The sequence below is a fragment of the Anopheles coluzzii genome, chromosome 3 (assembly GCF_943734685.1).
Source record: "Anopheles coluzzii chromosome 3, AcolN3, whole genome shotgun sequence".
NCBI classification, from domain to species: Eukaryota; Metazoa; Arthropoda; class Insecta; order Diptera; family Culicidae; genus Anopheles; species Anopheles coluzzii.
In genome coordinates, this window is record NC_064671.1 from 31,528,721 (window position 1) to 31,554,700 (window position 25,980).

A 25,980-nucleotide genomic window follows, 5' to 3' on the forward strand; every position below is an offset into this window, starting at 1 on the left:
ATCGAACTGTGGGCGAATTGGTACAATGTTTCTGTGGTTGATTTATTGTAGAAACACAAATGCAGTCTATCAATTTTAATTTTGTTTAAATTAGTAAAAAATAAAATCTTTTTCCATCATATATTACTTCATTCCTTCGCATTTTCTAATGATAAAAATGACTAATAAAAGATTTCTCTTCGAGGCCGATTAAAATGCAAAAACTTGACGAGATGTTCCGATTAATCGAACGATATCACATGGTTGGTTCAGATAAGATTCGAACCCTCTCATGTGTTTTGTTTCGTCAAGCACAAATGTACGATAATGTCGTTTGGTTTGGGAGAGAACTTTATTCTGATACTCATCGCGTTCGATACATTCTTTGATCGATTCTCACAATTAAGCTACTTTATTAAGTTGGGGGAGAACGTTTGGGGTGGAATAATGTTTACATACATCAAGTACTTTTTCTTTGCTTTTTGTTTATACACACTGATAATCCTTGCCCGGCAGCGCAGAAACAAGGGAGTAAAAGAGTAAGCATTGCAGGGTAACGAAACGAAACTAAAGTTTGCCATCATCGCGGACGGGCATTTACAACAATGTACAGAAGGGAAAGAAAAATACAACAACTGTTGGCGCTGGAGGAGGGGGAAGGTGGTGATGATCGGTTTATGTTCCTCCCATTTCCGGTTGTTCTCGTCCTTCCCCTCTTCTTATCAGGCAGAGCAGCGCATCACGGCGACAGGTGGTGACGGAAATTGGTGGAGAAATTGTTGTCGCCGCCGTCTGTGGAACCCGTCGGCCGCCACATCATTCGGCTTTGGGGAAGCTCTGGTGACACTAGCCACGGTGCATCATACTTTATATACTTGGAATGGCCAAACAGACAGTTCTGTCCTCGTGACGGTAATGGGGAGCCCCCGTCGAGGATTGGATCTAGCAAATTAAATAACAATAATCTTATAAACACATAATCATCCATGAGGGGTCCTCGCTTTTCTTTTGCTTCGTGGCCGATAGTAGGTGACTGAATTGGTTGTAGAATACTTTTGGAATTCTGAAATAGAAAAGAGATAGTTTCCTTTAATGATGCTGTACGATGAAGATGTTCGCAATTTATATTGCAACCTACCATTTCGCTAGGACTTCATTGATAATCTTTCGCTTTCTGGGGAGCGGGGAGCGAGACAGGTGGCAATTGTGCTTTGTGTTTGAACATACGGGTGTGTCGGGTGGTTTGCCTTTCCATTCTCTCTCTAACTCCCCCTCCACATATACACTGCTTACTCCTTGTCACCCATCTTCACCTTGGAGGTCATGTAAATACCGACGATCAGGCCGAACAGACCGATGGCGGAACCGAAAATCTCCACGATCAGAATCTTCACGAACAGGGCCGAGTTGGCGGCATCGGCCAGGGCCGCACCGGATCCTACAATACCGACCGCGATACCGCAGAACAGGTTGACCAGTCCGACGGCCAGTCCAGCGCCGAACATTACATAACCGGACATCCAGTTGTTGTTGCGGATGTTCTCGTTGGCCGCTATCGTCGACCACTTGAAGCTGTCCAGCATGCCGGACAGCACGATGGCCGTGATCAGCCCGTAGATGGCGACCGCCTCGCAGAAGATAACCGAGATCAGATTCTTCGTCTTGATGCGCGGGGCCTTCACACCGCCGCCCACGATGCTCACGCCGGTAGTGTGGATGCCCATGGCGGCGCCGACGACGGACAGGGCGACCGCGAACCCGATACCGAGGGTGGCCCACATGTACGGGGAGGTTTCCTCCAGGAACCAGCCGACGCTGACGCGCTCTCCCTTGCCCGTGAGGACATGGTACAGTATCAGTACGGTCGCGACCGACACGAACGACGTCGAGAAGATGTAACCGAGTGTGTAACGCATGTTGGGGCCTTCCTGCGGGATACGGTAAATGGCGTTACAGATGGGGACGGACACGGCGCACCACTGCACTGGAAAATCGATCCGTTTCAACTCACTTTTGCGCGATACGGGGCACCACCAGAGTTTTGCAGCAGCAACAAATACACAAAATTTCAGTCACAAGATCAAGACGTCATATGACCGAGCAAAGAAGAAAACGCCAACGAGAAAAAAAAACCACAATCCCACTGACAGCTGTCAGGTGACAGATCCCGCGAGCGCTGCCATCCGCTTATCCGGGGAAAGATATTGCGCACCATTGTAAAGTTTTGAAAATGTTGGTTTTTGCATTTTTTATGATTTCTTTCTATTCTCTATTTTACTAGAAACATTTGAGTAACATTTTCATCCAATTCATTGCTTCCTAGCAACCACAATCAACGAAATTACCTCCCGACCAAGGTTACTATATGGGTTTGCTTTTTTTTTTTCTTCCCCTCCAGAACGTCAAAACGCTCTGTTGTTTTATATGGCTGCAAAACAATATCAAAACATTACGTGCCCAAAATCACACACCAATAAAAAAATATCCAACAAATCCATCGTGCAGTGAACGCCGTGTGAAACGCATATTGCAAATGCTGCCCCAGGCGGAAGTGGAAATACGCCCCGAAAGCAGCAACCATCCACCAATTTCCGTCTAGACAGAGAGAGAGCGAGGGGCCCGTGTAAGATCCAGTCCGTCGCGACGACGGATGTGCACCAATGGCGGACAGTGACAACAGCGATAACGATGGGCTGAGCCTGTTCGATATCGTCTGGGAGGACGTGCTGTACGTGAAGCTGTTCCCGCTGCTCTCGCTGAAGGACCTGTTTAACCTGCGGTGCTGCTCGCACCTGGCCAAAACCTTCGTCGACAATGGGCTGCGTCGGCTACAGGAGATCAACCTGTCCGGGAACAACTCGCCCCACCTCGACCTGGCCCTCACCGTGCTGGCCGACAACTGCCGGAACGTGCGGGTCGTCAATCTGGCCCGCTGCAACTGGCTGCAGGACAGCGTGCTCTGCCCGCTGCTCAAGCACAACCGCCGGCTGACGAAGATCAATCTGAGCGAGTGTCTCAACATCACGCCCCGCTCGATGCAGCCGATCATCATCGGGTGCAAGCAGCTCACCACGCTCAAGCTGTCCCACTGCCACTGGCTCACGATCGGGGCGATGGAGGCGCTGACGCTGCACCACACCAAACTGCAGGAGCTGGACGTGTCACACTGTGCCGCGCTGAACGAGCGCTGCATCTCGGTGTTTCTGCTCAGCTGCCGCATGCTGAAGACGCTCTCCCTGTCCAACGTGCCCGCGGTCACGGACAATTTGCTGTTTGCGATAGCGAAGCATTCAAAATTCATCAAAAACCTTAACCTAGTCGGTTGTTACCTTATTACGGATCGGGGTGTTTTGTAAGTTAGCAGGCAGCCAGCCATTGAAACCCACCGGCCGTGCGTGACCCTCGCTCTTACTTTCACCCTCTTTTGCCTTTATTTGCAGAGCGCTTGCCTTTTGCTGTAAGGAGCTGGAATCGCTTATGGTGCGCGAGTGTCCCCATGTGACGGAGCGAAGCCTGGCGGTGCTGCGCGGACGTGTATTCATCGACCGACCGCGCGTCTACCAGCAGGACATGAACATGGTGCCGAACATGGGCTTCCCCCGGATGTTTCTGCAGGTCTGATTTGGTGGCCCAGCCACCGTTTCCTCCCGCTTCCCGCGCTTCTCCCCACTTAGGTCACCCGCCCTCCCCGCGGGATTCGTTACGCAAGCCATAACTGGGATAATATTTTACGGATAATACATGGAAAAAGGGTGTGATAGTTATCGTAATAGTTAACAAACGTGACATACAATGGAGCACGGAGCGCTGTAAATAATAGTGCGTAGCGCGCGCACACAAACACACACAGACACATATATATACAGGAGACATACCTATAGGCTATACTTACCACGCTATATATGTACCATTTATCTTGTTGTATACATACAGGGTCGTAAATTTAAATTAAAAGAAAAACTAAATACACGTAATTTATTTGATTTCGTCTTATCGGCAAAATCGACGACTTAAACAACGGTTAGCTTTATTTTTTCTCCTTTTTGCCTTTCGGCGCCTGTTGCTTGTTGGCATTCGGTTTCGCCCCGCCCGCTTTTCCCTTCTGCTGCCGCTGCTTCTGATTCTTGGCGGGGGATTTCTTCACTGGCGATGCGGCGGTGGCTGCTGCTGGTTTACTCTGCTGCTGCTTCTTCTTCTGCTGTCCTGCGTCGCTCTTTACGCCCGCCGGTTGCTGTTTCGCCTTCAGACGCCGCGCTTCCCGCCTTTCCTTCGTGCGAAGCTTTTTCTTCGCCTTATATGCTTCCAGGCTCGCTGAACCAAACTTGGATCGTTCCACCACCACCGGATGCCCGTTCAACGCTTCGCCGCTTTTACGGAGCGCCTTCTCCACCTGACCCGCATTGTCGAACATCACGATCGCCAGGGCCTTGCTGCGCACACGTCTCGCCAACTTGCATTTGCCCACGTCGGCGAAGAACTCCACCACTTGCTCATCGGTGCTGGTGGGCTTCAGGTGCTTGACGCAAACGGTTCGCGCCAGCCGATCCGAAATGGATTGCTTCGACTGTGTGTCATTGGGTGAGCCGCCGACCTTCGGAGACGCCTTCGCCGGGGCAACCTTGCCGGCTTTGTTGGCCTTGGTGGGAGTGTTGTTGGCCTTTCCCTGCTGTTTGTTGCCCTTGGCCGGAACCTGCGCCGGCGCCTCATCCGACTCCTCCCCTTCGTCCACGTCCGAATCGTCATCTTCCGGGGCTATGGACTCATCGTCTTCGAGCTCCATTTCATCGTCGTCCTCCTCCGCCTCGCTGTCCAGCATGTCGCTATCCTCCTCTTCCGGTTCCTGCTGCTGCTGCTTCTTCGGCCCTCCTTTCTTGCCCCCCAACATGATGAAGCTGTTCGATTTCTGGGTTTTGCTCTTCACCGCCATGTTTGCATTTGCCGATCGGGATGTACGGTAAAGTGTGCAGAAAAGTGGACAATTTTACGCGTTGCTCAAACGAAGCACAAATTCAACTCCCGCTCGCACGTGCTGAGGAATTGGAACAACGTTCTGTGGGACCTGTCAAACGCGTGGTGGCGACATCGACCAAGGTTGCTAGCTGCGGTGCTGTAACTTCCCTCGCCCATCCACAAACAACCTGTATCAACCGTGTGACAATTGAGTTGAACCTTTTTGTTTACTGTTTTCGCTGGCGGGCAGGAGTGAAATTAATTGAACGAATTAGCGTGTATTTTTGCTACTGCTCGTCCCGAAAATGACTCAACATGATGCTGCATCTCAGTGTCGAGTTTGTGATAAAGCGATCCGCGCCCAGAAACCGGTACACATTTTCTTGCCGCTCGTGGGAAACGGGAAGGAAGCAGATATCAGCACGAAAAGCATCGCCGAGATGATAAGCGAATTGGCGGATGTAACGGTACGGCTGTCCGTTGCCATGGTTCCGATTGTAGGCAAAAGGTTGACTCTAACATAACTTCCATTCCTTCCCCAGATCAGTCCCGATGATGAACGATCGAAGTACATCTGCTCCGTTTGCTTAAAAGCGCTCGAGAAAGCCTTTCAACTACGTCAACAGATACGAGCCGCCGAAAGGGCTGAGCCGAGGCACTTGCAGTACGTAATGATTTTCCTATTGGTTCTTCCGTTCTTTTCCTGTTCATTCAAATTAGAACACACTTTGCTTGCAGATCGATTCAGATAGAAAACATCGCCGAGCAGGACTACAGTTTGGAGTATTTGGATGAATTTAAAGATGAAATCGATAGCAGCGTTATGCTGCTCCGGGATACACTTACCGCCCTATCCGACGATCTTGGTGGTGAAAATGAGCTTCCCGAAAAACAACCAACCGTTCGTGCACTGTCGGAGGTTGAAGAGGACGTCGAAGCGATCGAACAGGGCAAATTTACGTTCATTGTGCCACCGCCGGACCTGATCGCCATTCGGATTGCATTTGAGCACTTTGAGTACTTGGAGCTGCGTGGCGAACGGTGTTGCGGCTGTCCACACATTGCTGCGTCTCGCGATGCACTGATGGTGCACGCAAAGGAAACGCACTCCCAAAACTATTACCCCGACGATAGTAGCTACACGTGCCCGATGTGTTATCAAAAGTTTGCCACAGCCAGTGCACTGGAAAGCCACAACCAGTACTATCTGTACGGTGATGTGTTTCTGTGCAGCGTTTGTCGCAATGCGTTCAACTGCCAGAATCGGCTCATGGTGCATCTACAGGACAGCCATCAGCTAGAACCGTCGCTTAATGATGGAGTGGAGATTGGGCCGGCGCAAAATGAGGGTGGACCGCATTTGCAGGAAAAAGCGTCCTCGGTAGCTGGGACCAATTTACCATTAACATTACCGGAACCAAAGTTTATAAAAGAAACGCGCGTATATCCACAGTATCGGCTATACTGTCTCAGCGCAGAACGGTGCTGCGCCTGTGGCGTTTATGAAGAATCGCTCGAACGGCACACCTCCGAATGTCACACAGAAATGAGCGAGTCGGAAGCGGATGGGCTGCCCCGGTGCATCGTATGTAGCCGTACCTTTCCCACCCACCAGGAGCAAATCCTGCACGAGGAGGAGCGCAGAAATACGAAGCAAATTTACCAATGTCGAAAGTGCCAAAAGCTTTTCGCTCGAAAGAACCAACTTCTGAAGCACTTACAAACAACAGAGTCCGGTTGCAATGGCCAAGAGGGAAAGATTGAAACGACCATAAAGGATGGCGAACGGGACGGCGTTTCAGGAAATTGCTTTTGCTGCTGCTTTGCACGCTGCAAGGAGGAGTACGCGAACGAACGGGATCTGCTCGACCACGCCCGGACCGTGCACGGCGGAAGAAGAAAGGAGAATGAATGCAAGCTGCAGGAACGGTATGGGACGGCAATACCGGAACGGCACTGCTGCCCTATCTGCCGGCGAACGTTCGACAGTGAGGAAAAGGTGCAGAAGCATCGCAGCTATAAGCTCGCCCTGCCCAAGCAAACGTGCCGCCAGTGTGGCCGGGTGTTCATGAAAGCGTCCGGGCTGCGGGAGCACCAGCTAAGGGAACATTTGAATCTGCAGCTAGAGTTTGGGTGCGAAGTGTGCGGGAAGCAGTTTGTAAATCGGGCCACGCTGAACAAACACCGCCGGGTGCACGAACCGTCCCGCAACTATCCCTGCTCGGTCGAGGGCTGCGGGATGCTGTTTCGCGACAAGCCGCTGATGCAACGGCACTATCGCAATGTGCACTCGATGGTGCAGGCGTACGAGTGTTCACACTGCCAGAAGCGCTTCCGCACGAAGGAGTCGCTCGATATACACGAGCGGAGTCATACGGGCGAGCGACCGTTTGCGTGTCGGTACGAGGGGTGCAGCAAGGCGTACGCACACGGTACCGATCGGAAGCGGCACGAACGGTCGGCGCACACGGGCGAGAAGCCCCACACGTGCACGGTTTGTGGGGCGGGATTTCTGCGCCGGCGGGAGATGCGGCTGCACCTGGAGAAGGTTCACGAATGGCAGGAGAAATAAAGAGCATTTTGCTTCGTTTTTTTATTAAAATCATCACAAGTTTATTAACGATGGAAACGCCTACAACACATGCTAAAGATGGTTACAATTGTCAAAAAAAAAAAAAGAAATTACACATGGTTAAAAGCATACAAAGAGCACATTATCTACCATTATCCATTACGCTAATACACGCAATTTTCAGTCAGTTTGTGTTTGTTGTAAACTACGGCACACTAAGTCGACGCTCGTTGCCATCGAAACCATCGATGGGTTGGTTCCATTCGCCAGGAATTGAGCACTTTTCTCCCTCTCTCTCTCTCTCCGGTATCCTTTATCCCTACCGTAGGCTTTGCTTTAGCAAGCTCGGTTTCTCCCGGACGGCCGACTTTTCCTTCTTGGCCAGCAGCGGATCCGGCGCGAAACAGTTCCACAGGCGCAGCGTTTCATCGGCCCCCGCACTCATCACGGTGCTACCGTCCGGGGACATTGCAATCTGCAGCACCCGCCCGGTGTGGCCCATCAGATCGACCTGCTTCATCATCGACGGGTACTTCCAGATCGACAGCTGATTGTTCACGTACCCGTGGGCGGAGATGAGCTCTTTGTACGTCTTCGAAAACAGCAACCCGCACACCTGCGACTTGGTGTCGACCGAGTTCATCAGCTGCCCGTTCGCGGCGTTCCAGAACTTGATCGTCCGATCGGCCGTACCGCCCCCGCTCGCCAGTACGTTCGGCTGCCAGGGACACCAGGCCAGCGCCCGGATGGCGGCCTGATGCTGGTTGAACACGTGCAGCGGTTCTCCGGTGGCGTGCGGTGCACCGTGCGCCGCTGACCACACGTGCACGAGGTTGTCATTGCCGCCGCTGGCCAGATACTTTCCGTCCGGCGACCACTTCAGCCCGCACACCTCCTGCGTGTGGCCCTGCAGAACGCCGATGTTGTGCTGGCGCGTCCGCACGTCATGGTTCACGATCGTGCCGTCCCGGCTGCCCGAGCACAGCACGTACGAGTTCCAGGCCAGCACGCCGACCCGGGCCGAATGTCCGTTCATCACCCGGAGCCGCTTCATATTTTCGCAGTCCCACAGTTCCACCGTGCCGGCGCTCGTGCCCACCGCCAGTATGTGCCCCTCGTGGATCCAGCTCAGCGAACAGGCGTGATCGTTGCCCTCGTTCTCGAACAGCATCTCGATTGTGCCGGTGGCCGCGTTCCACAGGTACACGGACGCACCGAGCGCCACCGCTATCACGTTGTCCGTGCTCCAGTCCATCAGGTTCAGGTAGTAGTCGTTCATGATTTCCGGCGCGTCCAGTATCCGTTCCGGCGCGTTCGGAATGTACCGGCTGCCGCTCTTCGCCGACATTGGCGTCTTGACGGAGTAGATCGCCTTCAGCGGGTTCACGTGCCCTTCGGGCGGGGCCGGCACCTTCGTCCGGAAGGCTAGCAATCGCTGCTTGCTAATATCACAGCCCCGCATCGCCTCCGACAGGCTCTTCATGCGCTCGCTCTGCTTCGGACTGACCGGAATGTTGCTGGTAGAGCTTCCTCCCACCGCTCCCTCTTCGTTCTCTACATTAGCTCCCCCATCGCCATCCTCGTTGCTGGCAGTGCCCTGTTTTACGATGTAGTGCCCGAGATCGAAATCCGTGGCCGTGCGGCTCGGTATGAAGCGATCGCCACCGCCCGGCTGGTTCTGTGCGTTGCCATTAGTGTTGCTGGACGCCGTCGGGCCCTTGCTCGGCGTTTGGGAGGATTTTTTCGACGCCGATGACGCCGTTCCCTTGCCGCCATTCTTTCGTGGCGTTTTGAGCGAGTTGACGGTGGTGGACAGCTGGAGCGTGTTGTTCGCATTGCCCGTCATCGAAACCGAGAGCGTCTGGCGGGCGGAGGTGTTAGCTAGGGCACTGCTGTTGAAGCTTGTCGAAGCGCCGGAGAGGTTCAGCTTGCGTTGCCATCGCGGCACGGGTCCTTTGGCATTCTCCCCGTCCATGGTCAGGAAAGTGTTTAGTTCGTTCAGATGCTTGAATTGTGCCATTCTCGTTGTTGTCTTTCCTTCGGGAGATTCAGGGTACAGGGGAAAGCGAACAATGCGAACGAAAACAAATTAATGCGATTTAGTTTTGGCTGTACAATTCACAACTCCTGAAAAATCTTTACCTGTTGCCGATGGAAGCGTTCGTTACGTTCAAATTAAGCGCAAAACTGCTATCAAAAATGGCCGACTATCCAACGGTACTTTGACAGTTCGTGGCCAAGGTGTATAGTGTTTGGTGTGCAGTTGTCGCTTGGATGACAAATTGTTTTTTCTTTTTCCATTGGAATATATTTGCTCAAAGCATTTGTTTTAATAAATTGAAACTCGAAATAAATGAAAAAAAAAATATCTTTTTTATCAATAACAATCCGGTTGCGGTTTAGGACGTCGTGAAAATCATTTTAATTTTACCGTTGCTGACAATATTTCTTAACCTTGTCACTCAGCGATCCCCTCGCAAAGGATTGTTTGTTTACATCTTTTCATCCGGCACAAACTTGGATTTACAACGCGCGAGCAATTTTCTTTATTTTTACACGGGTTAAATACCCCAAACATCCACCATGCTGCGAAGACCGTCGAAACGACGAAAAGTGTCCAACGTGGAGGAAGAAGAAACGGAATTCACGCCAGCGTCTGTTGAGCAGAAATGCTGCATCTGCTCCAAACATCCGAAGGGCGATTTACTTGAACTTTCCACGGTTGTAGAATCGGGCAGCTCCCTCACCATTGCCACCGTTGTCGAACAGGTGGCCTCCATCAAGGTAAAGCGGCACGTTTTTATTCACATTCCTAAGCTTTGTTTAAATTGACCTTTGCCTTTTTAGGTAAACAATGTCCAGAAGAGCATTTGCGGTGGTTGTTGGACCAAAATTCAGGCGGCCTACTCGATACAGAAGGAAATCCGCGGATCAGAATGTATGGCACAGCAGGATGTCGAGTGCTACAGCGAGACTGAGGAAGAGGAAGAGAACGCGGAAAATGCCAACTGTCCCGAAAAGGACGATCCGGACCCGCTCGTCGTAGATGGCATTGACGAGAGCGAATATTGCATCGAATATCTGGAGGAACAGGAGGAAGAGCAGCAACCACCAGCAAAGGAAGAAGCCGCAGACATTGAGATTGAAGCATGCTGCTCCGACGAGGAAGAGCACGAAGAGCTCCGAGCGGACGGTGGTAAGGTGACGCGTGAGTTCCAAATGCCAAATGAGGCCACGATTGTGGCCGACGTGCTGCACGAGCAGTATCGGATGGTGGAGGTCACCGGGGAACGGTGCTGCGGGTGCAGCTTTGTCGCACGATCACGCAAAGAGCTGCTGCAACACTCGGAAACGGTCCACTCGGTAGAGATGACCGACCACGGCGACTACTGTCCGATTTGTTTCTACAAATTCTCCACCGATCAGCAGCTCGAGCGCCACATCGATGAGTTTAAGCTGAACAAGATGTACGTGTGTTTGCGCTGCAATCGGTTCTACAACGTGAAGCGGAAGCTGTTTAACCACCTGCTCGAATGTGGTGGCATGGTTGAGGAGGTGGAAGTGCAGGCAAGCGGAACGAACAATGATGATGCACTTACGATCGAAGCCCTGAAAGAGGAGGACGGGGACGAGGAGGAAGGGCTGGAGGAAGATAGTCAGTATGAGGAGTGTTATCTGCAGGAAGGCACAGACACGGACGAACAGCAAGAGCTGCACGCAGAGGACCGCCTACAGAACGCAACCGATCCACGTGTGATGCATCGCTACAAAGCGCTGTTCGAAGAGGTGCTGTCGAACGAAGAGCTTTACTGCCAGCTGAGCGAGAAGGAACTGAACGTGCAGGATGTGCAGATCGCGGAGCAGCACGTGTTCGAAACGTTCAAGTACATTCGGTTGCGGGGATTGCGCTGTTGCGGGTGCTCCTACACCTGCATGTCCAAGGCGCTGCTGATTGAGCACAGCAATCTGGCTCATCCGCCCGAAAATCCGCCGGAGCACGTTGATGAGCATTCGTGCGAGCTATGCCGGGCGGAGTTTCAAAACACGCTGAATCTCGTGAAGCATATCTGCTTCTTCACCACCCGGCAGCTGTTCCTGTGCACGGTGTGTGACGTTTCGTTTCTGAACAAGGAAAGCTTGCGGAACCACCAGCGCCACAACGAACGGCACCGCGAGCTGGAGAACTACAAGTTTGAGCAGGCCGGCATCGAGCTCGACACAGCGGAAGGGTTCGTCGAGCTCGACCAGCCGGCCGTGGCCGACGAGCTGCGGAAGCTGGTGGTGGAAAAGATTAGCTACCGGCCGAAAGCGGTCACCTGCATTCCCATGCCGGACGAACGGTTCATCCGGCGGAGGAAGGAGTACAACAACTACAGCGTCCTGGTCGTGGCTGGCGAGTATTGCTGCGGGTGTGGCAAGTTCTTCGATACGACTTCCGAGCTACAGCAGCACGCCGAGCAGGAGCACTATCTGCCGCTCAACTTTTGTGCCCGCACGTACGGCCACCAGTGCGAGATCTGTTACGCTGTGTTTGAGCTGGAGCGGGGCTTCGCGGTGCACCGGTCCATGAGTCGCTCCAAGCAAAAGACGCTGTACCTCTGCAAACTCTGTGGGCTGCTGTTTTCGAAGAAGTTCTGCCTAGCGCGGCACATGCATTCGGCCCCGAACCACCTGTCGCGGCTAATCGTTGATGCAGCGGCTAATGCAGAACGCACAGGGGAGGAGCACGATGCGCCGGAGGAAGCAGACGCGGAACCGGGTCCACCCGAGGAAGCCGTATCGGATCCACGCGTGAAGGAAGCGCTACAGTTGCACCGGTCGGTGGAAGCGAAAGGGCTGCGAAAGGTCGGCCATCTCGTCTGGTACCACTGCTGCTTTCCCAAGTGTCCGGAGACGTTCACGAGCGAAGCGGCCCTGCTGGAGCACGCCCAGGCCGAGCACTACGGGCAGCGGCGGGAAAACCAAAACGAGCGCCAGCAGGACACGAACGTGTGTCCCACCTGCTGCAAACCATTCCAAACGCTGGCGAAACTGTACTGGCATCGGGTGAAACGGTTCGTGCCGCGCGAGTATAAGTGCAAACAGTGCGCCAGCACCTTCGACCGGTGGGTGCAGCTGAAGATCCACGTGGAGCAGGAGCACAGCGCCACGCCGCCCAGCTTCGAGTGTGCCGAGTGCGGCAAATCGTTCGTGCTGCGGGCGAGACTGGTCGCCCACCAGAAGACGCACACCGACCGGAAGGACCACAAGTGCGACGTGTGCGGGTGTGCGTTCGTCAGCAAGGGGCTGCTGAAGCGGCACCGGCGAGCGCTCCACGCCACCGAGCTGCTGTTTGAGTGTAAGCTGTGCTCGAAAAAGTTTGCCGTGGTGGAAAAGCTGAAAATTCACCAGCGCGTCCACACGGGCGAACGCCCCTACGAGTGTACGTTCTGCTCGCGCACCTTCATACACTTCTCCGACCGGAAGCGGCACGAGATGGCAGCGCACACGATGGAACGCCCGTACAAGTGCACGCTCTGCCCGGCATCGTACATTCGCAACCGCGAGCTAAATCTGCACATGCAAAAGCACCAGTCGGATGGAAAGGGGAAAAACCTCGTTAAAAGTAGGGGGGAACCTTGAACTGAGCATGGCGAAGGAAATCATTTGAATTAGTCAATCGAAAAAAAGTCTAATAAAACGGATATTTTGAAATTGCGCAACGGTTATCACGCTTCCAAGCCCTTAACCCATCCGCCTAAACACGCCGGTCCGAGCGCACGGCGAGCTGTCAACGGCTCGGACCCGAACGGTGCTGTCATTTTTGTGGAGTGTTTTCTTTTCGCTCGACTGTGTGCTCTCGTTTTGTAAACGCCAGAAAGAAAAGAAAACGAAATTCTGCATCTAGTTGATCCACTTCTCTTTTCCCTTCTGATTTTCCCGACCGCGCACACACACACACAAAGCACCGCGCCGCGTTTTGAAGTGGTGAAGTGAACCGGACGACCGCCGTCCGCCAGAACACAAAATCGACCAGCGGTGTCGTCCGTCCCAGTTTCCGAGTTCCCCTGTTTGAAAGTGTTGCACACACATACTCGCCGTGTTCCTCTGCCTTTCCCCGTTGCAGTGTTTAGTGTTCGTGCGGTCGTGTGTGCGTGTGTCCGGTTCGTCTCCGGTTCCGGAAGGTTTCAATCCGTGCCTAGCACAAATCGTCGATCGTCGTCGAAAGCTACTGGAGAGGTGGCTGCCTAACATAAGGGGTTAGTAGGCACACACCCAGCTCGGTCGCTCTGCCCTACCGTCGTGTACCGTTCAAGTGGGTGTGAGTAATTTCACACCGCCGCCTGTGTGTGTTTTTTTTTTTTTGCATTTGAGCACGAATTCCAAATTATCGGTGTAAAAAAAGCAGTAGCAGTGGTGTAGTTTCTATCGTGGAAGAGGGAACACGGGTACGGCAGTACGTGTGCGGTAGCGGTGTGTGCTATCACGGGCGGTGGATCGTGGGAAGAAAAGTAGTGCGAATCGTGCGGGAGAAAACGAGAAAGAAAAAGCAAGTGAGTGAGAGAGAAAGAGAGAGTGAGAGCGAGAACGCGTAGGGGAAGATTTGTGCAAATGTATTGACGACCATCATCATCAGCAACAGCAGCAGCAGCAGCAGCAGCACGGTCGGAATCATCGTCATCTACAAACTATCGGTGTCCCAATCGATTGGATGTGTGGTGCGCTTCATCACCATCGACAAAAGAATTCCGGTGCGGTGCGGTGGCCGTGTGTGTGCTGTGTCGTCGTCGGTCGTGACGGTTCACGGTTCCGCACAGTGTGTGTCGGAGTGTAGTCGGATGCAAAGTGTCGGCGCAAGTGTGCCGTCGTCGTCGTCGTCGTTGTCGTCGTCAAAGCGGTGAGACTAGCGGGTGTGTATAGTTTAGCTTCCTCCAAGCCCAGGCGGGGATTGATAGCACCAGCAGCAGCAGCAGCAGCAGCATGCCGGAGACGGACAAATGACGGTCACGAAAGTCGAACAAACAAATCAGCTGCACAGTAGGCGCGCATACGATTTTCGTCGACGTTTTCGTGCTTCATTTCGTTCGCGTTGCTGCTCCGGTGCTGTATATATCCGTTACCGCAGCATCAATCATAATAGTTCACCGCACCCGAACCTGTCTCTCTTCTCCTTCTCCCTCTCTCTTTCTCTCTCTCTCTAGTTAAAGCAACCCCCGAGCACACATCCGGAAGCGCGAGCGGTGTGGTGCGGTGGAGAAGAAGCAAAAAAAAAAGCGTGCTGAGGTAATCTCTTAACGAGGGCGAGGAGAAGCAGATCAAAGTGTGCGGTGGCGGTGGTGGAGCGGCTTCAAGATGACACTGAACGATGAGAATGGGGCCAGCAGCAATAATGTTGTCGTCACGGCAGCAAGTGGAACGGGACTGTCAGCGGCGGGAACCGGATCAGATCGACCAGCGCCAGCAGGTACGCAGCCGGTTGGGTTGGGTGGTGGTGGTGCAACCACCGGGCAAGCGACCGGCCCAAACGGGGGCATCGGGGCACCCATCAACAGTAGCGCGAACAATAACAACAACAATAACAACAACAGCAGTATCATCAACTCCGGCAACGGCGGTACGGCAGCGGCAAACGGTAGCAATACGATTGGCAATACGATTAATAATAACAACCTAAATTCTAATATCACCTCAGCGGCTGCGACGGCAACGGCACTAAGCAACAGCACCAATAACAACAACAACAACAACAACATCAACAATAGTATTAGCAACGGCAACGGACAGAATGGCAAGCAGCAGCAGCAGCAGCAGCAGTCACAGGGTCCACCAACGGGCGGCAGCCTGGAGAAGCGGCCGAGCAGTAGCAGTGCGACGAGCGGCACCGGCAGCGGTCGCTACATCATACCGAAGTTTTACGAGATCGAAACGCTGCCCCCGCTGAAGGACGCCGATCCGGCCGAGCGGGAGGAGCTGTTCATCCAGAAGCTGCGCCAGTGCTGCGTCCTGTTCGACTTCTCCGAACCGCTGAACGATCTGAAGTACAAGGAGATCAAGCGGTGCGCGCTGCAGGAAATCGTCGAGCATCTGAACAACCAGAGCAACGTGATTACCGAGCCGATCTACCCGGAAGCGTTCAACATGGTGGCGACCAACCTGTTCCGCACGCTGCCCCCGTCCTCCAACCCGAACGGGGCCGAGTTCGATCCGGAGGAGGACGAGCCGACGCTCGAGGTGTCCTGGCCGCATCTGCAGTTCGTGTACGAGCTGTTTCTGCGGTTTCTCGAGTCGCCCGACTTCCAGCCGAACGTGGCGAAGCGGTACATCGACCACAGCTTCATCCTGAACCTGCTCGAGCTGTTCGATTCGGAGGATCCGCGCGAGCGCGACTTCCTCAAGACGGTGCTGCACCGGGTGTACGGCAAGTTTCTCGGGCTGCGCGCCTTCATCCGCAAGCAGATCAACAACATCTTCTACAAGTTCATCTACGAGACGGAGCACCACAACGGCATTGCCGAGCTGCTCGAGATACTGGGCAGCATCATCAACGGGTTCGCGCTCCCCCTGAAGGAGGAGCACAAGCAGTTCCTGCTCAAGGTGCTGCTGCCGCTGCACAAGGTCAAGAGCCTGTCCGTGTACCATCCGCAGCTGGCGTACTGTGTGGTGCAGTTTCTCGAGAAGGACGCCAGCCTGACGCAGCCCGTCATCAAGTGTTTGCTCAAGTTTTGGCCGAAAACGCACAGCCCGAAGGAGGTGATGTTTCTGAACGAGCTCGAGGAGATACTGGACGTGATCGAGCCGGCCGAATTCCAGAAGGTGATGGAACCCCTGTTCCGCCAGATCGCCAAGTGCGTGTCGAGCCCGCACTTTCAGGTGGCCGAGCGGGCCCTGTACTACTGGAACAATGACTACATCATGTCGCTGATATCGGAAAACTCGAAGGTGATCATGCCGATCATGTTCCCCGCCCTGTACAGCAACAGCAAGTCGCACTGGAACAAAACGATCCACGGGCTGATCTACAACGCGATCAAGCTGTTCATGGAGATGAACCAGCTGCTGTTCGACGAGTGCCACCGGAAGTACCAGGCGGAGCAGGAGACGGAGCAGGAGAAGCTGGCCCAGCGGGACGCCCTGTGGCAGCAGATGGAGGATCTGGCCGCGCGGAACAGTAAGTTGACGCTGAACGACGACGAGTCGCAGCAGTCGGGCAGTGGGCGACATTCGAGCAGCTTTAGCCACCCGCAGCAGCAGCAGCAGCAGCAGCACCGACAGATGAACGGAACGTCGGGTGGTGGTGGTGGTGGAGTGTACGATCGGCGATCGATACAGCACAGTAGCACCTAAACGGGGGAAGGAGCGTCTAAGTCACCAAGTGGCCCCGCTCTCACACAGACACACACACACACACAAACAGATAGACGGTCGGACACTATTACACTAAACAGAGCATCCTAGACTTCCATTTCCTGCGCTTCTACACACACACACACACACACACACACACACAAAACACAGGGTGATATGGTGACCCCCCCCCTCCCCTTTGCCTCTTCCACCACACAGTTTCTACCCCCTCCCCCCGTGGCACGTTATGTTTTAGATTGTTTTACTATTCCAATCCTTTTCAGGAAATTGTGTTGGAAAATTGCCTACAAATGGTGCGCTTCACGTACTTTACGTTCTTAAAACGATGCGAAGCGAAGAGGGTCGAACAATGATTTAAACAATGGCCGAAGTATTCGAGTATTGCTGTGTTAGGAGGAACAAAAAGGAGCCCCCGAGTCGGAATGGAATGATTTTTTGTGTATTTTTTACGAATTAAATTTATCGAACAGAAAAAAAAGAAATTCCTTCCTTGTCCCGTTCTCTCAGCAGATAATACATATGTGTGAGTGCGTGAATCATGATCGTGAAATTGTACATACTCTGTGTGGTGTGAAATAGCAAGAAACGGGAATAATCTTAGGCTGAAACGAATAAGGCGATCGGAACGGAACATATTGAGCGTTTTTTGGCAAACAAAACACACTTAGTGTTAGAGAGAGAGAGAGAGGGAGAAATATTGTGAATTAACTAGTGATTGGTGCTGGCCCCGAACTTCTTTCCAGTCATTTCCCCCTTTTTTAGTTTCTGAAAAGAACTCACAACGTGAATTTACACCGATATCGGAAGCGAATTTTCCTTTACCCTTGTCTCTACTATTGCATTGTTTTTTCCCTTCCCGGTTGCAATAATTTCAACACAAATGGGCTGAAGCAGGGTGTAGAAGTATAAAAAAGCGGAAGGAATCGTACGCACGCACGCACACCTACACACATTCTCAAAGGATGTTGATAGCACTAGAAAGTAAGGAAGGTTTGCCCACTTGCGCTGCGTATTTAGTAGATCGTGGTTAGAGTTTTAGATACACACACACACACAAACATATCTTTTTTCGTCTTTGTTAGGATCAATTTGTTATTTAGTTATTTCGATATATAAGTACATCTCCGTTGTCCAGAGTACACACTAGCCGCGCCTTTCTTTTTTCTCGTACACACACACATACACACACTAGCATATTCTTTTCGCACCAAAACCAAATACAAAATGTGCACTAAAAGCAAGCAATTTCGTTTGATATTATTAGAACGGTCGACAGGTTTGAACGAGACACAGAGAGAGAGAGAGAGAGAGAGAGAGAGAGAGAGAGAGAGAGAGAGAGAGAGAGAGAGAGAGAGAGAGAGACGAGATTTATAATGGTATTATATTTGGTGGCGTGCGGCGGCCTTTTATCACAACAACCCAACCAAGCAAAGATTACATATTAAGGATGCGCCACATACACACATACACACACACACACACACATACATGAGATTGCTAGGAACCCGAAAAGAAGGATCAGGAGAGGAGGAAGTATTAGAGAGGAAGGCGTTAGATCTAGCGTAGAAGAAAGGCAGCTTCATTTGCATGCGCAAATACAACACGCGGCACAAAGAATCGGTGGTGGCTGGGAACAAGCGGTCCATCTAACCCCCCACCTCACCCCACATTTGGTGATCAATAATAGATTCCAGTAAAAGAAAAACACGTGTCCTCCCATTCTCCCCCTTTCCCCATTGGGGGTTGGCAGAGTGTCAGCGCAGTGATATCATGCTGCGTCGTCTGTGTGTGTGTGTGTGGCTGTGCATCAGTAGTGACCGCGGACGGTGTATTTATTTTATCGAACAACTCTCTCGGATGTGCATAAATATGTATATTTTTTGTGTAGGTTTATTTTTATCCTTCCGTTTCCCTCTCTCTCTCTCTCACACACACACACTCTTTGAACTCCTTCCCTTTTTTTTCATTTCACACGACAATTTCCTTGTTGTGGTCGTCGTCGTCGTCGTCGTTGTCGTCGTTGCCGTTGTGTGTCTTCCTCGCATCGCTTTTGTCTCGTCTACCTTTTTGGGCTGATGCCAACCAATAAGCGCTGCTATCGTGTGAGGACAAACCCTTCCCTCCTGAACCTCCCACCTCTCCCCTTTGCAGCAGGGGGGCTAGAGGTGGGATGGTGGGTGGTGGTTACTTATGAGAGTAGACAGTAAGTGGTAACAATAATAGTAATAATAATAATAATTGCGCAAAGCAAGGAGGCAAAAGGGGTAAGGGGGCAGGGGGGTTGGTGGGTCGGTGGCGCACACTGAAAGCGAATACATACACCCTACACACCAACACTAATAGATGAGGATAGATCCATAAGCGAGATACACACAGAAAAACACACACTCACACAAAAGTACACAAATTCCAGTAGATACGTAAGAGTTAGAAGGGAGAGGGGGAGAGGTTTCCTTATTATTCATACAAACACACCTACAGCTACACACACACACACACATAGTTAGGAGGGGGTTTACCTGAATGATAAAGCCCCTGCAAGCGGAAGAACTGCAAGAGACGATGCATACGATCATAGGCAAAAGTGCATCGGAGATGCTTGGAGGGGGAAGGGAGAGGGGATGGAATTTTATGTCCCTAATTGAAGAGGAAAGCAAGCAAAGCATAATAATAAAGCAGGGCTATAGTAGTAGTAATATGTATGTGTCGGAAGTAAGAAACAAAAATCAAAGTTGTGCAAAGGCAAATAAAAATGCAAAACAAAGGTTAATATCTAATGCGTGTTTGATAAGATATGTGCGTAGAGGAAGAAGAAGAAGAAGAAGAAGCATCAAACACACAACACTCACACACACATAAACACAAAAAGTAGTTAAGAACGTGTGGTGTCTCTGCATAGAAAGAGAGAGAGAGAGAGAGAGAGAGAGAGAGAGAGAGAGAGAGAAGGCGTGTGTCCGTGACCTTAGTGACCACCGCACGACGATCGCGCCTCCGACGCCGCCGCCGCCGCGTGGTGATGTCGTGCGCATATAGATGTGTTACGTTTGCAGCAAAGAATGGGTGTGGGGCGTGCGAATGCATTGTATGGCATTATGTATGTTAAACAAAAACAAAAAAAGGAAACAAATTAAACAAACAAAACAATACAAAACGGAGAAAGGAGAAGAAGCACACTCATGCGTAACCGTAAGTGGAGTCAGTTGCGCGAGCATGCGCGCGCGCGCGCCCGCACGCAACATAACTGTTAGCATTTTACACTAATAAGGAAAAAGAAAAACACTAATAAAATGGCAAACAAAAACAGCTATAAGTATAATGAAAAAACTGAACAAAAAAAACTGAAGCTCACAAAACTACAAAAAGATTAAGAGAGAAAAGCAACAAAAAGGGAAGCGTGATGACAACAAGTGGGGAGAGGTTTGTTTGTTTTCGCACGTACACGGCCGCTCATTGTTGGTTGGTGGGGGGAGCGCGTTGGGTAAACTTGCGCGTCACTCCAAAACGCTGCGGTACGATTGATCCAGGTGGACGATCGGTAAGACGATCCCCCAACCGATGGAACGGATGGATGGTAGCACGGGGCATGATGCTTATGAGATGGGTCAATTCGCCGTCCAACACGTCGGCACTTCACCACCGGATGTGCTAATGCATAATGATGTGTTGCTCATTATTCTCCCAAACGTAGGTCACGGCGACACGACGGTGGTCCGCGTCCGCGTTACAAATCGATATTGTGTCCCACCGGGCACGGGATACAGCTGACCAGCATTGACCTTCATCAGCCGCATCGTCATCATCACCACATGATGTGCAGTGCATTTCTCAAGTGTCCAGCAGTTTCTTCTCTCTCTCTCTCTCTTTCTATTTTCCCTGCTCTGCTGTGTGGGGTACGTGTTCTCCGTGTCGGGTGGTCAATTTGCTACTCAATTAAGCAAGCACCCACAAACACGGGACCGCGTTCGCATCGTCGCTTGTGTCCAACACACGCAAACCAAAAATGTGGAGCGCATCATCTTCACGGCCCAACGAATGGGGCATATCTTGGCACGTGTCACTCGCTCATCTAATAACTGTAACCCAGGGAATCGGGCATATGGATGAGGGGCAGCCGACGACAGCCCGTAACCGTAACGCGTCTGACCTGTTCTCTTCCTCTTTTCTGCCGCTCTCTCGTGGGTTTGAACCTGTTCTTCGGTTCACTTTACAGGCGTGTGTACAGCAGTCCCAAACAACCCGTTCATTGGGTGGCGTAATCCGTAGTGCGAAGAACTCGCATGGACGGATGTTGCTGTTTTTTTTCGCTTTATCTCTTATGTTAGTAGCCCCCGCCTTTAATTATGCTCCGCACTGGTTTTCTCGATTACGCTCGATGGTGTGATGCGCCATGCCAACTGTGTCGCCTCCCAGCTGGATAAGTAGGCTGGGGAGCGGAGGTGCGTAACTTCCAATGCAACTTGATCACAAATGCATTTGCGTGCTCGATTCGTACGCACCAACACACGTAGAGTGCGGGCTCGCGGTGCTGTTTACAGCTCTTGAGAGATACCAAGTGCAAACAAACACTTTTGATGTGGCTTATATAATATTTTTAACCATTTCTAACACCAACGTCGGTTCCGTGGTGCAACCGTTAAAGTACACGGATTACACTTCATTGACTCTTTCCCACGAGAACTGAACCTAATGTAATGGGAATTGGACTTCATAGCAGCCTTATTTGACAAATCCAATAGGAATTTCCAAGGAGCCTGTCCAAAGAGGGTGCCAATAAGAGTCTAATTTCCATCATATGAAGTTCACTTCCAATAGGAAAGAGTCCAGGAAATGTCCCACAATTATGAGAACCCCTGTAAGTACGTACACAAGCTGCATTTGATTGTCTTGGCTTGTAAACAAGCTGCATTTGATTGTCTTGGGTTCAACATCTTACATCAGGGGCCTCCAAACTTTTCAGCTCGCGGGCCGCATTGCTTCAAAAACAACTATGTTGAGGGCCATTTGACGCTACCTTTAACTGATGAGTGAACGTTTAAATCTCGTTTTTATAATAAAATACCAACGATACTTGTACAGTTTCGTGTTACTAAAGCTTGATTTTTGTCTAAGAAAAGTAAAAAATACATTTTAATTTTAAAAATTCATAATAATGTAATATTTATATTAACTCTGGCAAAGTCATCGTGGGCCGCATTATAAGCTCTTGAGGGCCGCATGCGGCCCGCGGGCCGTAGTTTGGAGACCCCTGTCTTACATGATCTGGCTATGGGTAGGTGGTAACACACCACATAGACACAAAAGAGTCGATAAGTTAATAGGTCAAAGGCTTTTTGCGGTTGTTTGTGTTTCAATCTGGCCTAGAAGCAAGAAAATCATGTCACTATTCCAGGTTTCCAAAAAACTGTAGAACGTACTCAATCACGCCAAATGCCACCTCGATCGAGTGATCACCACATTGGAGATCATGCAAAATGCCTTTCATTCTTTTGATATATTGTTAAAAGGCAACTGGTTAAACGCTGTATATGTAGATGATGTCAGACAGTGGTGGTATGCGGATGAGTAATGAGAAGATCACTATTTTTAAAAATGATCATGAATAGCTGCTCAATGTTCCGCATTGCTAATTGCTAACAAGGTAGTAACTGGGCAATTAAACCGTTGATTCTCAGTTTGACCCAAGACCCAACTCTTTATTTGTTGAAATTATACATCAATTTTAACGTAATTAACGGTCATATTGTTATGATTAGTAATTTGAGGGTTTTGTTTGCTTCACGCCCTCTATTACATATCAACTGGGTGACTTGGATGGTTTTACGGTCACACACAAACGAGCTTCTGCAAGACCGGACGTGTTTCATTTCCTATCTAGACCTTTCCCGACTATCCGTTTACACGACATTTAAAATTAAGTCTATATTAAGCATGTAAACGGCGGTCCCGTGGTACAGTCGTCAACTCGAACGACTCAATAACATGCCCGTCATGGGTTCAAGCCTACAATGAGCCGTTCCCCCGTAGCAACGAATGACTATCTTGGCTTGCATGGTAATGCATTAAGTCTCGAAAGCCTGTCCTCGTTGGACTTTACGCCAAATAGAAGAAGAAGTATGTAAAGCAGACAGCAACGGGGTTTGCAAATTCCCAGACAAAACATTTTAAAAGAAGGACATTCTTCATCGCGACAACTTCATCATTCATGTCCAGGTGGAACATTTTTCAACCCATACAGTACCTATCCACTACCATCCTTTCTCCCTCTGTTAGTACACCACCGGTTGCCCTAAGCAATCTAATGCATACTAGATGGGGTGTAGTTGTGTGTATGGGTAGAAGTAGGTGCCATTATTACTGTTTTCCGTGCTTTAATTGCCGGACCGAGGGGGGAGACGCGCGGTATCGTGGGAAGAAAAGGACTCGCGGCGGAGTTTAAAAGTATAAGCCATGCCACGAGTCCTTCGCAGTCGTTGCTAGGTGTGCCTGGAAGCAGGACGACGACCACGTGCTCTGAGCGTATCTGGCGTGTTTCAACACACCTGTGCTTTGTTCTTTGGACGACGACGAGTTTTTTGGACAACTTTGTGGTGATTTTGGTGTTGAAAGATGGCTCCCCTGATTCTGTACCACTTTCCGGGCTCACCACCGTCCCGGTCGGCTCTGCTTGCATTGCGCAATTTGGATCTGGATGCCGAGGTAAGTAGCACTGGTTAAGTGAGAAATAAGTGTATTTTTTAAAGAGTGAAAAATTGAATTAAGTGGTTTTAGAGTACATGATGAATTTTTGAGTTCCAGGTCCAGGTTCCATCAATTTCGCCTAATCGTTGATTAATGTTTTGCTTTTTAAAAATAATAATGCAAATTGGAAAAGCATTTCCGTACAATCGAACCGGAATATCTTGATCGATATCTTTACGGGCTTTACTTAAATTATACAAATCTATTCAGAATCAGGTTAGTGTAGTGATGGGAGCTCGGAATCGGACCTACCCGAGCCGATTTTGGAACCGATTCCGGAATTAAATTCGGCATCGATTGCGGAATCGAAATAGGTTCCAGAATCAGAATCGGCTCTGGAATCGGAATCGACCTGGGAATCGAAATTTGTTCCTGTAACAGAGCCAGAATTGACTCCAGAATTGGAATTGGAGCTCCGCAATGAGCATCAGTTCTTGAATTTATATAAGTAGTTTCAGAAGCAAAATCTGTACGGGAATCTCCATGAGAATGGATCGTTTACAAGTAAATTTTGATTCTTTGCGGCTATTAATACGTAGCGTCATTGGATCCAAACGACTCTTCTTGTGGAGATTCCGAAACTGACACCGATTTCGAAGCCGATTCTGATTTCGGAGCCAATTCCGATTCCAGAGCCGATTTCGATTCCGGAACCGATTCCGTTTCCGGAACCGATTCCGTTTCCGGAACCGATTAAAATTCCAGAGCCGATTCGGGAGCTGATTCCGGAACCGATTCCGATTCTGGAGCCGTTCCAATTCTGAAGCAGATTCTGGAATCGATTCTGGAAACTGATTCCGGACCTACTATCCGGAATCAATTCCAGAATACTTCGAAGCTAGCCGAGAAATCGTTTCCGAGGAAAACTTCATTGTTCCCATCGCTAGATTAGAGCGCTATAGTTTGTTTCCACCCATTATTGGACATCAAAATCAAGGTCGAAAAAGACGTTGAATGTCACGCAATTGGCTGGTCTCCCCTCCCCCCTTCCCCCCATAACACCTCTGCATTAAAAGGTTTTTAAACATCTGGCATGTGGGGGGAATGTTTCCCATCATGAATGTTTGCTGCACGACGGCGTCATGTCTGTGTAATATCCTTGTTGCAGAACACCAACAATCGGAATATACATTTGATGTAAAATGTAAAACATTGTAGACAATTGCATGTACGCTTCACCTTTGTACTCGGTCATTCGGCACGGATCGATATGAGTGATCCCCTACAACTTCGAAAAGGAAGACGCCGCGTCGCCCTAAGAGTCATGATTTATTTATTGTTTGGGGAAGTCTGAAGTCCCACACAGAAGAGTAAACAGAAGAAGTCCACGCCACTCCCTCCATACCGGCGAAACCTCGGGAAATGGTCACTGGGACAGAGGATTGGGGCTTTTATAGCATGTTTATGTGGGGTCTGCTTATTGATTTTACTGGACATTAGCATTGGATCTAGGTTAGGGGCTTCTGTGTGTGTGCCGCTTTTGCGTGCAATTACCAATTCAATATTCCTAATTTACTCCCTTTTTTTGGCGATAAATCAGACAATTTCATTTAGTCGGCCTAACGATTAGTTGATTATCGGACTGTGATACATCGTTTGTATTTCGTTCCAGGTGAAAATAGTGAACCTGTTCGCCGGTGAGCATCTGGCGGACGAGTTCGTTGCGATCAACCCGGACCACACCGTGCCGACGCTCGTCGACGAGGACTACATCCTGTGGGAGTCGAAAGCGATCGTCACGTACCTGGCGGAACAGTACAAGCCGGGCTGCAAGCTGTACCCGTCCGAGCCGAAAAAGCGCGGGCTCATCAACCACCGGCTCTACTTCGACTCCGGCACACTGTTTGTGGCGCTGCGCAACGTGCTGATGACGGTGCTGCGCTCCGGCGAGACGCGCATCCCGCAGGAAAAGAAGGACGCCGTGTATAAGGCGCTGGAAAAGCTCGACTCCTATCTGGACGGGTGCGATTGGATTGCGGGCGAGGAGTGTACGCTGGCCGATCTGTGCGCGTTGGCGAATGTGGCCACGCTGAAGGAAATCGGAGTGGGGATGGAGGGCTACGCCAACGTTAGCGGCTGGTACGAACGGTGCCGCGAGCTGCCCGGATTCGACGAGAACGAGGAAGGCGCTAGCTTCCTTGGAAATGCGTTCAAATCGAAGCTCGAGGAACAGTTTTAGGGGAGGGAGGAAGGGAAACGGTGGGTCGCAGTAGAAGCATTTGTCACACCAAAACGGGAAGAGTAGCCCTCGAGCTGAGCCACGTGCACGATTGCACTTTCGCAAAATTGCGCTTGCATTTCTTAAGTATCACCACACCATCGTAAACGGTAAAATAAAGTAGCGCGCACTGATTAAAAGCACCGAAGCATTTGGGATTTTCCTTCATTGAAATACT

At 50.8% G+C, this 25,980-nt stretch overlaps 7 protein-coding genes across 10 annotated transcripts; 4 read left to right on the forward strand and 3 right to left on the reverse strand.

Annotated features, from left to right (window-relative positions):
- Nucleotides 1–312: 312 nt before the first annotated feature.
- On the reverse strand, nucleotides 313–2,111 carry LOC120959219 (V-type proton ATPase 21 kDa proteolipid subunit c''-like). The gene is made up of 3 exons (XM_040382471.2): nucleotides 1,991–2,111; nucleotides 1,118–1,907; nucleotides 313–1,042 (listed from the first exon to the last, which is right to left on the reverse strand). Exon 2 carries the CDS (start codon nucleotides 1,893–1,895, stop codon nucleotides 1,269–1,271), a length of 627 nt encoding a protein of 208 aa, XP_040238405.1. The 5' UTR covers nucleotides 1,896–1,907; nucleotides 1,991–2,111; the 3' UTR covers nucleotides 313–1,042; nucleotides 1,118–1,268.
- Nucleotides 2,112–2,251: 140 nt separating this feature from the next.
- On the forward strand, nucleotides 2,252–3,963 carry LOC120959217 (F-box/LRR-repeat protein 15). Its single transcript, XM_040382468.2, has 2 exons — nucleotides 2,252–3,331; nucleotides 3,420–3,963. Exons 1-2 carry the CDS (start codon nucleotides 2,640–2,642, stop codon nucleotides 3,598–3,600), a joined length of 873 nt encoding a protein of 290 aa, XP_040238402.1. The 5' UTR covers nucleotides 2,252–2,639; the 3' UTR covers nucleotides 3,601–3,963.
- Nucleotides 3,964–4,006: 43 nt separating this feature from the next.
- Nucleotides 4,007–4,906, reverse strand: LOC120954737 (nucleolin-like). Its single transcript, XM_040374909.2, has one exon. The coding sequence runs from the start codon at nucleotides 4,904–4,906 to the stop codon at nucleotides 4,007–4,009; it is 900 nt and encodes a 299-aa protein (XP_040230843.2).
- Nucleotides 4,907–5,135: 229 nt separating this feature from the next.
- Nucleotides 5,136–13,852, forward strand: LOC120959208 (uncharacterized). Its single transcript, XM_049608212.1, has 7 exons — nucleotides 5,136–5,396; nucleotides 5,472–5,593; nucleotides 5,668–7,500; nucleotides 8,106–8,209; nucleotides 8,566–8,702; nucleotides 10,067–10,285; nucleotides 10,349–13,852. Exons 1-7 carry the CDS (start codon nucleotides 5,235–5,237, stop codon nucleotides 13,121–13,123), a joined length of 5,352 nt encoding a protein of 1,783 aa, XP_049464169.1. The 5' UTR covers nucleotides 5,136–5,234; the 3' UTR covers nucleotides 13,124–13,852.
- LOC120959209 (cell division cycle protein 20 homolog) lies at nucleotides 7,504–9,711 on the reverse strand. The gene is made up of 2 exons (XM_040382459.2): nucleotides 9,644–9,711; nucleotides 7,504–9,538 (listed from the first exon to the last, which is right to left on the reverse strand). The coding sequence occupies exon 2, from the start codon at nucleotides 9,519–9,521 to the stop codon at nucleotides 7,821–7,823; it is 1,701 nt and encodes a 566-aa protein (XP_040238393.2). The 5' UTR covers nucleotides 9,522–9,538; nucleotides 9,644–9,711; the 3' UTR covers nucleotides 7,504–7,820.
- Nucleotides 13,853–14,274: 422 nt separating the features above from the next.
- LOC120959206 (serine/threonine-protein phosphatase 2A 56 kDa regulatory subunit gamma isoform-like) lies at nucleotides 14,275–19,616 on the forward strand. Of its 4 annotated transcripts, none has more exons than XM_040382454.2 (3): nucleotides 14,281–14,391; nucleotides 14,683–15,113; nucleotides 15,174–19,616. In XM_040382454.2, exons 2-3 carry the CDS (start codon nucleotides 14,834–14,836, stop codon nucleotides 16,823–16,825), a joined length of 1,932 nt encoding a protein of 643 aa, XP_040238388.2. In that variant the 5' UTR covers nucleotides 14,281–14,391; nucleotides 14,683–14,833; the 3' UTR covers nucleotides 16,826–19,616. The 4 variants fall into 4 exon arrangements, with proteins under 4 accessions (XP_040238387.2, XP_040238388.2, XP_040238390.2 ...); XM_040382456.2 differs by having other exon boundaries at nucleotides 14,683–15,095; XM_040382453.2 differs by having other exon boundaries at nucleotides 14,275–14,391; nucleotides 14,683–19,616.
- A 3,678-nt stretch (nucleotides 19,617–23,294) lies between these two features.
- On the forward strand, nucleotides 23,295–25,950 carry LOC120959218 (glutathione S-transferase 1-1-like). The gene is made up of 2 exons (XM_040382469.2): nucleotides 23,295–23,542; nucleotides 25,197–25,950. The coding sequence occupies exons 1-2, from the start codon at nucleotides 23,453–23,455 to the stop codon at nucleotides 25,761–25,763; spliced, it is 657 nt and encodes a 218-aa protein (XP_040238403.2). The 5' UTR covers nucleotides 23,295–23,452; the 3' UTR covers nucleotides 25,764–25,950.
- The last annotated feature ends 30 nt before the right edge of the window (nucleotides 25,951–25,980 follow it).

Excerpts from the sequence above, each read along its gene's own strand:
- LOC120959219 (XM_040382471.2), bottom strand. The coding sequence starts at position 1,895 with ATGCGTTACACACTCGGTTACATCTTCTCGACGTCGTTCGTGTCGGTC.
- LOC120959217 (XM_040382468.2), top strand. The coding sequence starts at position 2,640 with ATGGCGGACAGTGACAACAGCGATAACGATGGGCTGAGCCTGTTCGAT. Across the intron at positions 3,332-3,419 it reads ATTACGGATCGGGGTGTTTT|AGCGCTTGCCTTTTGCTGTA; the intron begins GTAAGTTAGCAG and ends CTTTATTTGCAG.
- LOC120954737 (XM_040374909.2), bottom strand. The coding sequence starts at position 4,906 with ATGGCGGTGAAGAGCAAAACCCAGAAATCGAACAGCTTCATCATGTTG.
- LOC120959208 (XM_049608212.1), top strand. The coding sequence starts at position 5,235 with ATGACTCAACATGATGCTGCATCTCAGTGTCGAGTTTGTGATAAAGCG. Across the intron at positions 7,501-8,105 it reads CACGAATGGCAGGAGAAATA|CAACCCGCACACCTGCGACT; the intron begins AAGAGCATTTTG and ends CTTCGAAAACAG. Across the intron at positions 8,210-8,565 it reads CGTACCGCCCCCGCTCGCCA|TCCCACAGTTCCACCGTGCC; the intron begins GTACGTTCGGCT and ends ATATTTTCGCAG.
- LOC120959209 (XM_040382459.2), bottom strand. The coding sequence starts at position 9,521 with ATGGCACAATTCAAGCATCTGAACGAACTAAACACTTTCCTGACCATG.
- LOC120959206 (XM_040382453.2), top strand. The coding sequence starts at position 14,834 with ATGACACTGAACGATGAGAATGGGGCCAGCAGCAATAATGTTGTCGTC.
- LOC120959218 (XM_040382469.2), top strand. The coding sequence starts at position 23,453 with ATGGCTCCCCTGATTCTGTACCACTTTCCGGGCTCACCACCGTCCCGG. Across the intron at positions 23,543-25,196 it reads ATTTGGATCTGGATGCCGAG|GTGAAAATAGTGAACCTGTT; the intron begins GTAAGTAGCACT and ends ATTTCGTTCCAG.